The following is a 15,151-nucleotide window of genomic DNA, read 5'->3' on the forward strand; positions in this document are numbered from 1 at the left end:
TTCATTACATGACCAGGAAAGCCATTAATATTAGAATGCATAATAAATGTTCAAAAATGAAAATGAATGGCCAGAAATATTATTAGAGTCCTCAGACTCTTACAAGTTCCAAATGAATCCTTGATAACTGTCAGACTAAATTTTAAAAATATCCATGGTGGAAATGCTCAAGTTTCAGATTAAATTATCAAATTTAGCTTAGCCATAAGCCAAAAAGCCAGAAAGATAAAGCATGGAGAAATGAGCAGGCAACGGTTACACGTAGAGATATCAGACAACACCGTAAATCAAGTTTCTGAAGACTGGATTCAGAATAACAAAATGTCTTGTCCATTTTAAAACCCCATGTCATTGCTTTGACTAGATTTCCTGCAGCTTCTAACATTGCCATTTTGTGTTAAAATGCAATAAGCCTGACTTCTTTTTAAAACTTCTTTGCTTATTCTTATAAATATCATGAAGCAAGTAAATCATAATACAACAAGTTGCATAACTAGCCTGGTATCAGAAAAGCATGTTAAAGATTCAGGAGCACACAAACCAAATAGCCAGCCAAAATGCAGGGCCTGTTTTTCTGAGAGTCTCCACTTTGAAAACATAAGGCAAATAGTTAGTGTCCAACAGGTAAAAAATGTATTTCTATGACTATAAATGATTTCAAGGAAACTCCAGAGATCTCTGAACGTTATTGAAAAGGACGGGAGGAGAGCCCCAGAGTGGTAAAAATCAACACTCCACCCCCCAAAAAATTCAACTAGTATTTCAAGATTTTCTTTTAAAGAAAATGCATAGCAACTCTTATTTAAAGAAATGTCCAATAATTTCAAAGTCTTTTTTCCTGCTTTCAAGAATTCTGATATTTCTTTTTAACCTCCGTCATTAAAGTAGCGTGATGTATTCTGTGCAATCGCTCCAGTTAAAAGATAAAAATAGAACCACAACCTGATTGAAATCCTAAGATATATAGTATTATGGTCATGTATGAAAATGTAAGCTTAAATAACGGGAGACAATAAATTTCACTAATTTATATCCCTTCTCAAATTTTAAATTAAACACAGAAGACTACGTTCATTAAAAACTTGATAAACTATTACAAACAGTAGTTCAGAACTGGACAGAACGTTCCCACATTTTATTAAGAGAGGGGGTGAAGTGTGATTGTTTTTGGGGTTTTGGGGGGTTGTTTTGTTTTGTTTTTCATAGTCTTCATCTGAGGTAGCAGCACATAGGAGTTTCCTTGACACGGTTCAGTAATTCTGGGACTTCAGCTCCTTTCAGATCCAGTTAAACATGCTTTTAAATAGATGGATGTGGCCTATTAATAGACCTCATTTCCTTACTAAGGGCTTCGAATGAAATTATGTGCCTTCCCTCGAATGTTTAAAAAGGTCTTCAAGATATTTTTTCATGAGTTCACATATTTAAAAGGAAGGCCAAGTCTGATAGTACACACCAGAGATAAATTCTTGGAGGGGATTAGCAAGTGAGGGACTATATTTTGTGACCTCTTTACTACTAACATATGTTCAAGAAGAAACTGGTGGTGAGTTCCCACTTCTCTCCTTGGCCAATTTCTTTCCCTTTCCTCTCCTCCACACATGGGCACCTTTAAGGGGAGGGGGGCGGGGTAAACTACACCTTCATCTACCCCTTCTCCATTCAGGTGCTCTGCTTCCTGATGAGATTTTCTCTCCTCAGCTCCTGCAAACAAATCCTTTGCTTATATTTCACATTAATGTCTTCTTTCTTTGCCACTTGTTAAGTTAGCTTATTTATGAAACTTTTATTGTTTTTAATAAGCTCATATCAACATATTAAATATGTGTATGGCATTTCAAAAATGAAATTGAGAAACAAAAGTTGATCATCAGTATCTTCCTGCTCCTCACTGATACCTTAGTCCTGAAGAAAAGCAGAATGCTTAGAAATCTTGACCACAGGCCTGATGGCTTCCCCCCCACCCCCACCCCCGGGCCTTTACATTGCTATTTAATTGATATAACCTAACTCTACATCAAATCAAAGCGAGCAGTTTCTGGGAACACATTTATTTTACATGTGTGCTTGACTAGTGGTGAATCCGGTCTTTCAAATCTTTTTTCGCTAAGATTATCCCACTAAATATGGAATCCGTAGTGTGGAAGGAAGCAAGTAATACCTTGTGATTTGAACAGAGGGGAAAAGAAAGGGAAAAAAAAAAAAAAAAAAGCTTGCCTGGAATTGGTAAGACCTGACAGTAATTTGGACGGTATCTTCCTCTCCGTCAAAAAAACAACAAATACCTTTTGATACAACACGGTCAACTTGAAAAAGAAGAAAGAAAAAAAAAAAACACGGCGATCGAGTCGAGAACACGAACAACAACTCATTTATAACCAGTGACGAACAAAACGTAGGAAGTTTTTAAAGGAATGTGATTGTTGTCGGAAGGAATGGGGTCCCCCAGCGCAGCGTTCAGCTCGGCTTGCAGTCAAAGCCATGGCCGAGGGGCGCGGCCGGCGCCGCTGCCAGCCTGGTGGGCACAGACCAGCCAGAAAGTGAATTCTGCATACTGCACAGATCATCGCTCGGTTCAGGGCAGTCAGTTTGCATCTGGGATCACGGATCGTGCTTGATGAAACCGTCAGCCCTCATTTGTGTCTAGCTGTTTTCCTCTGTCCAGCTGTAAACAAGGCCGGCTTTGGGGGGGGGGGGGGTCCGCCTCCCCTCACATGTGCGGGTACACCTCACAGTCAGACCTCGCCAGGGGCCTCTGCGCACACCCAACGGCTCAGTCTTCCGGACGGCGGATCCAGACCACAACCCGGCAAGTCACAAAGCGAGGCCACTTAGGAATGACAGAGTCAGGGCCTCCTTTCAGAAACATACCTTAGATTCCTACACACTCTGGCAGCCCGCATCTCTCCCATGAAAAATTCAGGTGTTCCTGATAGGAACAACCGTGTTTTTTCGTTGTTGTGTTGTGTTGTGTTGTGTTGTGTTGTGTTGTGTTGTGTTGTGTTTTCCAGCCGACTAGCTCAGCGGATTCATCTTGCTGGGGAGGAGGAAGTGGTGGAGATTGTTTGAGTTGTTTCGCTGCTATGGGGCTTTGCTTGGGTCCCCCAAAAAACAAAACAAAACAGAACCAAAAAAAAAAAAAAAAAAACCAGACACAGATAGAAATACTGTCAATCTGGGCCACCTCCAGGAACCTAATCATGCCTGAATTGCCCGGAGGAGTGTAACGATGGTAAACGGGAACAGGTAGGTTGACTTCTGTTCTCCTCCACCTCGGCTGCACTGTTGCCTTTAACAATAAAGGCAAAGACTGTTTTTGAAGGACCAGCATCTCAATAATACAAGGCAGGGAGTGTTACTGAAGCCATTTTCCTGGGCGAGTGACATGAAGGTAACATTAAGTATTCACTGCATTGAGTTCTCCTAGCCAGCTGGTCCGTCCCTGTTAAGACTTTCATTTATGCAGCTTGAGCTGGGAACCTTTTTTGTTCTCCCCGTCTATTACTTTGTCTATTTAAGGGATAACAGCCAAAGTGAAACAGCTTGCAATTTGCACCTGTCTGCTCTAAACATTCCGTGTTGGATTATATGGAGAGCAAACTCTTCCTTGCTAATGAGAACAAGACTGGGTACGGCTGAATGCAGTTTTGCTGGGGGGCTTATGAGGATAGTTTGGTGGGCATTCCCCCACCCCCTGTTCTAAATAATCTGATAGGGACCACCCATTCTCATGTTTTAGCATTCCTAGAGTAAAAAAAATACAATTCAAAAAAAAATGTCATGAAGTTGTGTATTCCTTAAAGAAAAATTTAAATGTCATGTAACTAAGAATTAAATCAGCATTCAGTCTGAGTTGCCTCAGATGAGAGAGAAAACATTTAAATGCTAGGTTATTTCCAAATTGTTGGAAGCAGAAAATACCTGGAGAGACCCTTGATTTGTAAACTTGGCCATGAAAAAAAAAAAGCTGATAAATAATTTTGGGATGTACAAGACTGTTTTAGGAAATAATATTGAGTGTCTGCAAGTGAACTGATGTTCTCTGCTTATATTACCTTTGAAATTTTAATGGACTGGATGGAAAATAAAAATTCGAGTGAGTTCAAAATCATATCCAGATAGATGTATATGTGATAGCATCATGCAAAGCACAGAGCACATTCTCCACAAATGCAAAAGTATCAGCCCATGGTTCTCTCCAACCTTTTCTGGAAGTCCTCTGCATCCCCCTTAGCTCTGAGGAATTCTATCAGTGGGCTACCATCTATTTTGAAAGAACTTAAATTAAATGAAAGAACTTGAAGTGAGGCTTATGACATGTTCCCAAACCTTATGGAATTTTTAAAAATCATCATAATAATGTTCAGACAACTTCCCAAAAAGCTTTGAAGATTATCCAAAATTTAGTTAAAAATATATGTATATATTAAATATATATGTATGTATACATATACATATATACACATATGCAGAATATATACTGAATATGTATGAAAATAGGATGTAATATACTGAATATAAACAATATATATACACACATATATATTTAGAATATACTGAATATATATAGAAACAGAATATATATATATATATATATATGCATGCTATTAATCAAAGGATTGGTGTGACATTTGGATTCCAGAAACCCCTCACATTGGCACCTTCTGTTGCAGTGATAACTGATAACGGCGACGAGCCTAATGAAGTCGAGGTGGTCACAAATACGGTCTCACTCATAATTCCTATAGTTTGCTGTGGCTGGTGGCCCACATCTCGCCTGACAGATAACGCCCCGGCTTGTCAGGGATGGACCCTCTCATGTGACTTTAGGAGTTCTGTCAGCCATGGCTGAGTCTGGTCAGGTCACAGGGTTGAGCCATGTGTAATTCAGAACAGAGGAGGTCCCACGGTCTCTCCACAAAAAACAATTACACTACTTATTTCGCTCGAGCCCTTGCCCCAAACTCACAAGCCTCACATTTTCAGGGCAGTCAACCTAATTCTGCCCCTGGGCGATAAGCCACATGAAAATATGTGGTGCTGTGTTTATAAATCTAATCAAAAATAGAAACAGTGGACAGGCTCAGTGAGGCCCTATTATGGATCATGGGAATCCTTGGAAATTCTGAAGGCACTTCTGTTTGACTTCCGTAGACTCTCTTTTGCTATTACATTGTCTGCTACACTCGTTAATCATCCTCTTTACTCGTGAGTGCTACCACAGAGGCTAAATTTCTACTCATTTCTATACTTTTCGTCCATGGATGATATTACGAGGAATAAAGCTTAAAAGGCCACTTTTAAAGGAAAAAATCAAAGAGGGGACTCCAGTTACATCAATCTTACCTCTCTATCCATGTTCTCGGCCCCTTGCCAGTGGCAATGCACAGATTTAAACCGTCCCCCTAAAAAAGACAAATAATATTTAAAAACTGGAATCAATTGGTCTGACCATGAAGTATATTAAGCAATTTGGGGCTGGAGAGCTAGGATGTTACTTAATGGTCCCTTAAACACTCGGTGTCAAGCCAGCAGGATTTGATTTGAGGTCCTGTTTTTATTTTTGTTGCTCTTGTTTGCTCAGAGCCAGACTTCTAATAAACTGAGAGGCAGTGAATATTCACAAAATGTTTTACAAAGGTAACGTCTAGGAACACTCCAGACTTCATCAAGACAGTCTAACCTTCCTGTCATATGCCAAAAGGTGACTAATTCAGACTGCACAGGAATTACACTAAAAATGCACTGTTGAGGCTTTCTTTAGCTGTACTATGTTATCTTTTTTTAAAAAAAATAGGATCTGGGGTCGCAACTGTCATAAATAGATAATATCTGATAAAGTCCATTATAAGTATGAGCACTTAGGCACCAAGCAGACTAAATTCTGAGCATGTCATCCGGCACAGATAGCTAGGACACAAATTTTCATGAAAGGCAGTGTCTTCAGTACTCTTAAAACTCCTTAGAGCCATGTGGTGATAAATTAGCAGGTTTAATCTGCAAGCGATTACATTTGATATTATTTCAGTTGATAAAGATACTACACTAGAACACAACCTGGGACCAGAGGATGATAAAAATATGTGGAAATAATAACAAATGGGAATTTTTTAAATGAGCAATGTCATCCCAACATTTATTAGATTATTATAAGCATTCGCCAAAAGAGCCTTTTAAACTTGGAATTTGCCCTTTCAAAATGGTTATCAGTATTTGGCAGTAAAACAAAGTACATCATGTATGAATGATTTATGGAACACATTCTTTTTTATTTGGAGTCTGGAGTTCTCAATCGTAGTTTTAAAAAGTCACTTCACAATGCGCATATGAGCTCTTACAGAGCTCACAATGTTGAAAAATGAAAGAGTTTAGTCCTTCTCATGTTAATTTCAAAATATCCTGGTTGATGTGAGTCCCATGAGAGATTCAAAGATTGTATTGCTTGCTTTCTAAAATAAGGGAAGTGCATATAAAATTTTTCAAGGGAAAAGAGTGCACATCAAAATGAAGACATTTTAGCCAAATAGCAGAAGTTGGATTTGCTTATTTTTGCCACTGCACAGTGACTGCAATGTCATTCAAAAGCACATATTTCCGAGAATGAGTGTGGAGTGGCAACATTATTCTAATCGATACGATTTGTCCTTAAAATATCTGCGATTTGCAAATTGTCTCTTGTTATCGTCATCATAAATGCATTTTGCGGGCATATAATCCAAAATGTACAAGCCAAAACCACACAGGGTGCCTCTACTCACATCGATATAGTGCTCAGAAAACTTTCCAATAAGGCAGACTGCTTCTCTCCCTTCACAGAAGGCTGCAGTTTAGACATCATTTTGCACAGATACTTAGAATACAATAGGAGTACAGTACGAGTCCGGGGCATCATGAAATAAGGTCAGAATCCTTACATTGTCCCATGTAAAATTATGCAGTTTAGTTTGGAAAGTGGTTTGATAGGACCGAGTGGTGTATCCTATAAAAAGCAGCCTTATCTAGAGTAGTAAAGCTGTATATTACCCTGTCTCATCAGAAAAGGGTGTAGCCTAGAACCCCTCCTTGCTTGGGAATCTCTGGGAGCTTAGATCAAGCATTATTTGCAATCAATCTCCATGTATCCATAAGCTGGAATGTGGGAGTCGGGTCCCTTACAGTTGGGTCAGATCCCTTACAATCTGCAGAATAGAGGCACTGAAGAACAATCGTCGCCCTCCCCACCCCTCCCCACCCCCTGCACCAGAGACCTAATCGTGACCATGTGACCAGGCTGTAGGACATAAAAAAAGATGTGGGCAAAGTGTCATTGCTAACCTAAATAGCGACACACAAGTGCATGTTCCCAGTGCAATTTCTAGGAATTTAATTCAGACCTCCAAGATGGGAAGGAATTGTTAAAAGGTCAGTTTCTAAGTGCTGTGGCAAAGGAGGGGAGGGGGGAATAGAGAAATAGGTGTGAGGCAGCTTCCAGGGGCCAGAGATGCTGAATCAGCGAGAAAGATCCGCGGGCGGCACAGTGGACTCTGAGGACCAGGCAGTATTAGGAGTTAAATAGAAAACACGAGTTGGAAAAACACTAGGAGCACAGAATGGTAAATGAAAGTGAGACTAAGTTTGTAGAACAACCAGCAGAATCTGTCAGCAGATAATCATTTCAACAAGTTGGCGATTAATGAGCAGCCACCACACCCTCTAGAAAATTGATCACTTGTGTAACTGGCAAAAAATGGAGCCAATCGAAGGACTGATGTATTCGCTGAACTGTATCTACATTTTCATGAATGTCCAAAATAGCTTCCTTTTTAAAAGGAAAGGAGAATAAATAACAGTTATGAATACTATACATTTACCAAAAACCTTGGCTTAGGCCTTTCAGGAGCGTTGGAATTAATGAACTAATGGACACCATTACAGACTTCCCATGACAACTACAAATTTGGACCGCGGTGTATAGCACGTCAGTTGAAATGCAAGGCAACTACCATAGCAATCGTTTTTAAAAGCCAGCCTCAAACTTGGAAGCAGGTTTCTAACTGCTCTCTCACCTGCTTCCAATTGATTTGTTGGCCATGTTCTGTTGAGCCTAGGTTAATATCCACCTGCTAATTTGCATAGTCACCTTGTTTTCTTGGATTGTTTGTTTAAAGGCTGATTTTAAAATGGCTCTCCCTGAAATTGTTGACCTTGTATTGCAAATTAAATCCTGGAATTGCCAAATCTCTGACAACTGGTTCATTGCTTCCAGAGAAGGGAATTAACATGGCTACAGCTGTCATTCCACTGCATTTTTCTTCTCAAGCAGACCAGCAAGGGCAAAGACGGTGTTAGACAGAGGTCGCAAGCCAGATTCTGTCTGCAAACATGTTTTGTTTGACCTCCACGGTGATTGAAAACATATTGAGCCTCTATTTAAAAATAGGAAGATTGCCGTAAAATTCTGACTCCTGGCTTCTCTTGAAAAATTAAAAAATTTGGCAAGCGGGGGTCACCTTGCACAGTGAGCGGTAGAACCGTGCTCTCTAGGGAGAGTGCTTTCCTGGTCTACACTTCACACTCTCCCCATTGCAAACCACAGACCCAAAGTAAGTTCTGTAAGGGCAGAGCTAGTTTAATTCATTGTTACAGCCTCAGAACCTAGAACAGAGCCTGGCGGGTAGTGGGTGCTTGTAAATATTTAATGTCGGATAAAATGATCTCTGGGATGGGACAGAAAGGTAACTTGAATGGGTGGCTTTAAGATAATAGGCATGTTTATACGGGCGCCTGGGTGGCTCAGTCAGTTAAGCCCTTGACTTTGATCCAGGTCATGATCTCACAGTCCGTGAGTTCAAGCCCCGTGTCAGGCTCTGTGCTGATAGCTCAGAGCTTGGAGCCTGCTTCAGACTCTGTGTCTCCCTCTCTCTCTGTCCCTCCCCGGCTCATACTCTGTCTCTGTCTCTGTCTCTCTCTCTGTCTAAAAAATTAATAAACATTAAAAAATTATTTTAAAAGTCTGTGTCAGGGGCGCCTGGGTGGCTTAGTCGGTTAAGCGTCCGACTTTAGCTTAGGTCATGATCTCGCGGTTCATGGGTTAAAGCCCCGCGTCGGGCTCTGTGCTGACTGCCAGCTCAGAGCCTGGAGCCTGTTTCAGTCTGTGACTCCCTCTCTCTCTGACCCTCCCCTGCTCACACTCTCTCTCTCTCTCCTAGAAATTAAAAAAATTTAAAAAAAAAGTCTGTGTCAAATAAATTCTGCCAGTGTTAAGGCATTAAGAGACAAAGTACCTACCTATCATTCTGCTTGTCCTGCTGTTTTCCTTATAAAGAAATATTTCTTTGTAACTAAACCTAAAACACACTATTGCTTTAAATAGTCAGCATAACAGTGTGGAACCTACTTGTGTCTCCAGCTCGAAAGGCATTCAGATTTCTTGCACATGAGGAAGGTGCTTAACCTCAGAAAGTCTCTAATTACTCTGCATGACTGAGAACATTTAAACACTTTGCATGGCAGACTTCTAGCTTCCGCTAAGAGTACAGAAAGCTGGAAAGATGTTGTTCTCAAACATAAAGCAAGGTATCTCCTGAATATCTACAAATTCACAACTTTTGTTTAACCCATGACAGCTGAAGTCATGGCATATTCTACTAACCCAAAATCTAGGGAAAGGCAGGTGCTCCGAAGGAGTAATAGGATTCAGGTACGTGCTTACTGAGGCATACGCAAGCCCCCACAGAAGCCGGTAAAAATTTGGCTATAAATTGCTAACAAGCCTCTAACATCTGAATGTGACCTAGTATGAGAGTATAGAACTCAAGGGATTGAAGGATTATCAAACACAAGGGGAATTCACACCCATTCACAGACTTCCATGGAGAACCATGGACTTCCTGGATTCTCAGAAGAAAGACCGGTAACAAGGCAGGAGTTCAGAGCAGTGGTTCTATATGGGGAGCAATTATACCTTCAAGAGGATATTTGGCAACATCTGGGGACAATTTTTTAAATTTATTTATTTATTTTGAGAGAGAGAGAAAAAGTGGGAGGGTAGTAGAGGGCCAGAGGGAGAGAGAGAGAATCCCAAGAAGGCTCCACACTGCCAGCACAGAGCTGGACACGGGGCTCAAACCCACGAACCATGAGATCGTGACCTGAGCCGAAGTCCGATGCTTAACCGACTGAGCCATCCAGGCGCCCCAACATTTTTAACTGCCATATCTGGGCAGGTGCTATTTGTTCCCAGTGGCTAGAGGCCAGGAATATTGCTAACCATTGGCTGTGCATAGACCAGCACCCTATTACAAAGAATTGCCCAATCCGAAGGACAGTAGAGCTGCAGTTGAGAACTACTGGTCCAGAGAAATCCTCCTTTGTGATGGAACAAGGCCGCTGCAGAATAGCTCTAAGCCCCACCTGGATACTCCACCTTTTTCTCCTCTTAGACACAAAAGCCTTACTTCCTGGGAAATGGCAGCAAAAACTGTTGCCCCCCTCCCCCACCTCCCAGCAAGGTTACGACTCACTGGAGCTGGGAGAAGAGAACACAAAAATACCCTCCAGCCCTGGGCTAGGGGCCAGAAAACATCCTGGCCCAGACTACTAGAAGTGTCTTATTGAAGAAAGAGAGACAGGATCTGAGATGGCCTGACCCTTGGGACCCAGAGCCACAGCAGCTTCCAGAGGGGACTACTCACTCCCCTCACCATCAGGCTACCAGGCACTGAGCAGCAGGGAGCACCAATGCCCAGCTGGGAGAGGAGACAGGCTATGAACAGAGGTGCTCCCTCACGTGCCATCACAAAGGAGAGACTTCAACTTGAAACTTGAGCAGACATTGAGGAAATTTCAAAAACTGCCAACCATTCTAAGCATAAGTCAAGGCCATAGGAACCCCAAGCCTGTGGGGTGCTGAAGATATAACTAACAACAGCAAAATACAAACCAGTTTAAGTACTGGCTAGACCCACCAAGCCTCCCGCATGGAAAGACTAGCAAAATAAAAGATACGCCAGTGCTGGCTGTGAATAACATTTACCTCACTCTCTACTGTCCCGCCCAGGATGACCTGCTTTCAAATAATGTGAGGTGGCCAATAAGGAAGCGAGGGAAAATAAAATAAAACACTCTATCAAAAAGATAAAATGATCAATAGAATTGGACTCGGATGCAACCAAGATGTTGGACCTGTCAGATAGAGAATTTAAAATAATTAGATACAGTGACACCACTAAGATGGCAACATAGATCATCCCTGGCTTCAGTCCCCATCAGGAAAAGAACAACTACCAATACCCTTAGGCAAGACACCATTGTGAAAATCCTAAAACCCAGGGGTTGAGGCCAAAGTACACCGCTGACAACAGAGACTGTGGATGCCATTAGAAAAATAAGAGGAGGGGCCCCTGAGTGGCTCAGTCAGTTAAGCGTCTGACTTTGACTGGGTCATAATCCCCTGGTTCATGAGTTCAAGTCCCACATGGGACTCATTGCTATCAGTACAAAGCCCGCTTCGCATCCTCTGTTCCCCCTTCTCCCTGGCCCTCCCCCATGTGTTCTCTCTTTCTCTCTCTCTCTCAATACTTAAATAAGTATTTTTTAAAAAATAAGAGGAGTATTTCATTGACTTCATCAACCCTCCGCCAGGTCAGCATAATGCCTAACAAGAGAGGGATTTCCTGGGCCTGCAGTTTCTCCAGTGGGAAAAAGAGAATCACTGTGGACATCAACTTTTTAAACATTGAGGGATGCTTCCTAGGAGGCTCACTTACGTCTCACCTAAACAGCATCCCTGAGGGAACATGTAGAGCTCAAAAACTGGGGAAATTGGATAGAGATGGAGAAGAGGACAGGCCTTATAGTAACCATTGCCCAGGTCTCAGTGGACTGTGTTCCCTATTGTCGCAGCACCTGAGCAGATATCCAAGCTGGCAGCTCTGTTTCTACGCAGGGCTGAGTGGGTGGCTCCATCTGGTCAGGGATCTCAGTTGGCAGTTCTGCCTGATTTGAATCCCCTGACGAAGGGCTGTGCTACCATTGCGCATACCCTGTGGCCCACCTGGGCAAGGGTGCAAGCTGGCAGGCCCCCCCAACCAAGAAGCACGGCCACAGATGCTTAGCAGGAACAAAGCACATTCTCTGACCTCCCTGGGTGGGGAGCCAAGCCAATAGCCTTGACCAATTGTTGAGCTTAGCCTCTGCCCCACATAATCAAGGACCCTGAATGATAGCCCCAAGGAGACTGAGAGCCTTACCTACAGTAATACCCAGCCACAGAACCCAGCCTACAATCTCACTCAACAGTGAAGCCCAGCCTATGGTCCCACTTGGTTAGCCAGGCAGAGTCCAGCCAATGACTCTGGCTAATCATGGAGCATAACCTATGGCCCCGCCCAACCAGGCACTGCAGACCGTGACCTTGCCCAATTATAAAGTACAGCTTCCAGCCCCACATAATTGGAGGTTCCTTCTGACCAGAGAACCTGACCAGCATCCATGCCCAACAGCAGAGCATAGCCAATGACCTCCTAGATCACAAAGCCCAGCCTATAGCCACACCTAACTAAGAGTACAGTATGTGGCCCCAGCTGATCACAGAGCACTGCCTGGGGTGCCATCCAACCATACAAACAGGCCTATGACCCTGTCTGAACAGAGTACCAGTGGCACCATTCAGTAGAAAAGCATAGGCCCCACACAACCAAGATTCTGGAGCACAACCCACAGCCTTGCCTAGTCATGGATTCCTACCAGTAGCACTAGGCTATAAGGGATTAGAGCCTGTAACTAGCCCAATCAGAGGTTATGCAGAGCCCAGATAGCGGCCCCACCTAACTGTAGAAGTAGCTAGCAGCTACATCCAACCAGGGAGCCCACCGAGTAGCCTGGCTTGAATACAGAGCTCAACTCATGAAACCCAGCCAGCGGCACCCCTCCCCCAACCCCTCCCCCGACCATAGACAGTAGGCTTGCCAAACTAAAGAATGAAAAAGTAAGCCTTGCATGCCCATGTATACTAGCACCTGACCAGTCTAGTACCCCAACCTGAGGTGACAGGTGAAGAGCTTTCCCTGCTAAAATAAACCTTTAAAGTCTGGAAGAAGAGATTCATTTTTCAAATATGCAGATAACTAATGTAAAAATACAAAGGTCATGGAGAATCAGGTCAACACCATGCCACCAAAGGAACCTTATAAAGCTCTAAGAACTGACCCTAAAGAAATAGAGATCTATGAACTGTCAGACAAAGAATTCAGAATATTCCCCTAACAGAAGTTTAGGAGACTATATAGCACAAAGACAACTAACTGAAATTAGGAAAACAATGCATGAATAAAATGAGAAACACAATAACAAAATAGAAACCATCAAAACCAAGCAAACAAACAATGGGGGAAAAATGAGAAATCTTAGAGCTCAAGAATATCATGACTGCACTGAAGAGTTCAATGGAAAATGTCAATAGCAAAATCTACCAAGCAGAATAAAGAATTGTTGAACTCAAAGACAGATCACTTGAAATTATCCTGTTAAAAAAGAAAAAAGGAAAAAACATGACAGAGTGAAGGAAGCCTGTAGGGCTAATGAGAAACCAGCACAAGGAGCCATGGATGCACTATGGAAATCAGGAAGCAGAAGAGAAAAGGACAGAAAGTTTATTTAAAGAAATAATGGAGAAAAACTTAAACATGGAGACAGAAATGGACATCCAGTTTCCTGAGGCTCAAAACATCCTGAATAAGTTGAAAGGTCTACACTGACACACTATAATTAAATTGTCAAAAGACGGTGACAATTTTGAAACAAAAAGGAAAAAACAAGACATCATCTGTGAGGGAACCCCCATAAAACTACTGTGCAATTTCTCGGCAGGCCTTTGGAAAAAACTTTGCAGGCCAGGAGAAAGTAGGATGAAATACTCAAAATATTTAAAGGAAAGCAAAACCTGTCAGCCAAGAATACTATACCTGAGAGAGCTTTCCTTTAGAAATGAAGGAGAGATGAAAATGTTTCTCAAAAAACAAAAACTAGAGAGTTCATTACTACTAGATCTGCAATCGAGGAAATGCTAAAGGGTATTCTATAAACTGAAATGAAAACATGCTAATTACATCATACAACTTGAATATGTGAAGTTCTTTATAAAGGTAAACACACAGCTGAAATCAGGTTTTCTAATATTGCAATGGTGACACGTAAGTCACAGCTCTAGTTTAAAAGTTAAAAAATGATGTATTAAAAATTACTATAATAATTTGTTATTGGATACCACGATAATAAAAATTATATAACTGGAACACCAAAAACCTAAAATGCAAGAGGGAAAATGAAAATATAAAATTTATGTATTCTATCAAAGTTAAATTGTTGCTAGCTTAAAATAAGATGTTATAACTGTGAGGTATTTTATATGAACCTTACAGTAATTGCAAAAGAAAAATCTGTAGTAGACCCATAAAAAATTACAATAAAGGAGTCAAAGAATACCACCATAAAATGTCATCAATCTCAAAGGAAGTCAGCAAGGGAGGAAGGAAGAAACAAAAAGTCGATATAACAAAAATAACAACTAACAAAATGGCAATAGTAAGTCCTTACCTCTCGAAAATAAAATTCAACACAAATGGATTAAATTCTATAACCCACAGATATAGGCTGTGTAAGTGGATGTAAAAAAATAAGATCCAACATCCTGCTACATACAAGAGACTCACTGTGGTTTGAAAGACATGCATAGATTTGAAAGTGAAGGGATAGAAAAAATATTCCAAAAAATTAGTAAACAAGGTGCCTGGTGGGTCACTTGGTTAAGCACCGACTCTTAGTTTTGGCTCATGTCATGAGCTCGCAGGTAGGTGAGTTTGAGCCCCACATGGGGCTCTCCACTGGCAGTGTGGGGCCTACTTGGTATTGTCTCTCTCTCTGCTCCTCCTCCACTCACGCTGTCTCTGTCACTCTCAAAATAAATAAATAAAACAAGAACTTTAAAAAAAGAAAAAGAAAATGGTAACCTAAAGAAAGCCAGAGTAGCTATATTTATATCAGGAAAAAAAAATAGCCATTAACCTAAAAATGCTCACAAAAGACAAAGAGGACAGACAGTCAATTCATCAAGAAGATATGAAAAATATGAATATTTATGCAGCCAACATCAGGGCATCTAAATATGAAGCAA

At 41.5% G+C, this 15,151-nt stretch overlaps 1 protein-coding gene across 1 annotated transcript in view; it reads right to left on the bottom strand.

Moving 5' to 3' along the window:
• The window catches only part of LOC120231671 (orofacial cleft 1 candidate gene 1 protein-like), a gene marked incomplete at its 3' end in the record, with an annotated part of 80,939 nt that overhangs the window by 46,860 nt on the left and 18,928 nt on the right, over positions 1 to 15,151 (bottom strand). The window contains 1 exon segment of the mRNA XM_039231863.1: positions 5,347 to 5,405. Within this exon segment, the coding sequence (XP_039087794.1) occupies positions 5,347 to 5,405 (59 nt within the window).

This window comes from Hyaena hyaena, unplaced genomic scaffold (assembly GCF_003009895.1).
Source record: "Hyaena hyaena isolate Hyena2069 unplaced genomic scaffold, ASM300989v1 scaffold_60, whole genome shotgun sequence".
In the NCBI taxonomy this organism is placed as follows: domain Eukaryota; kingdom Metazoa; phylum Chordata; class Mammalia; order Carnivora; family Hyaenidae; genus Hyaena; species Hyaena hyaena.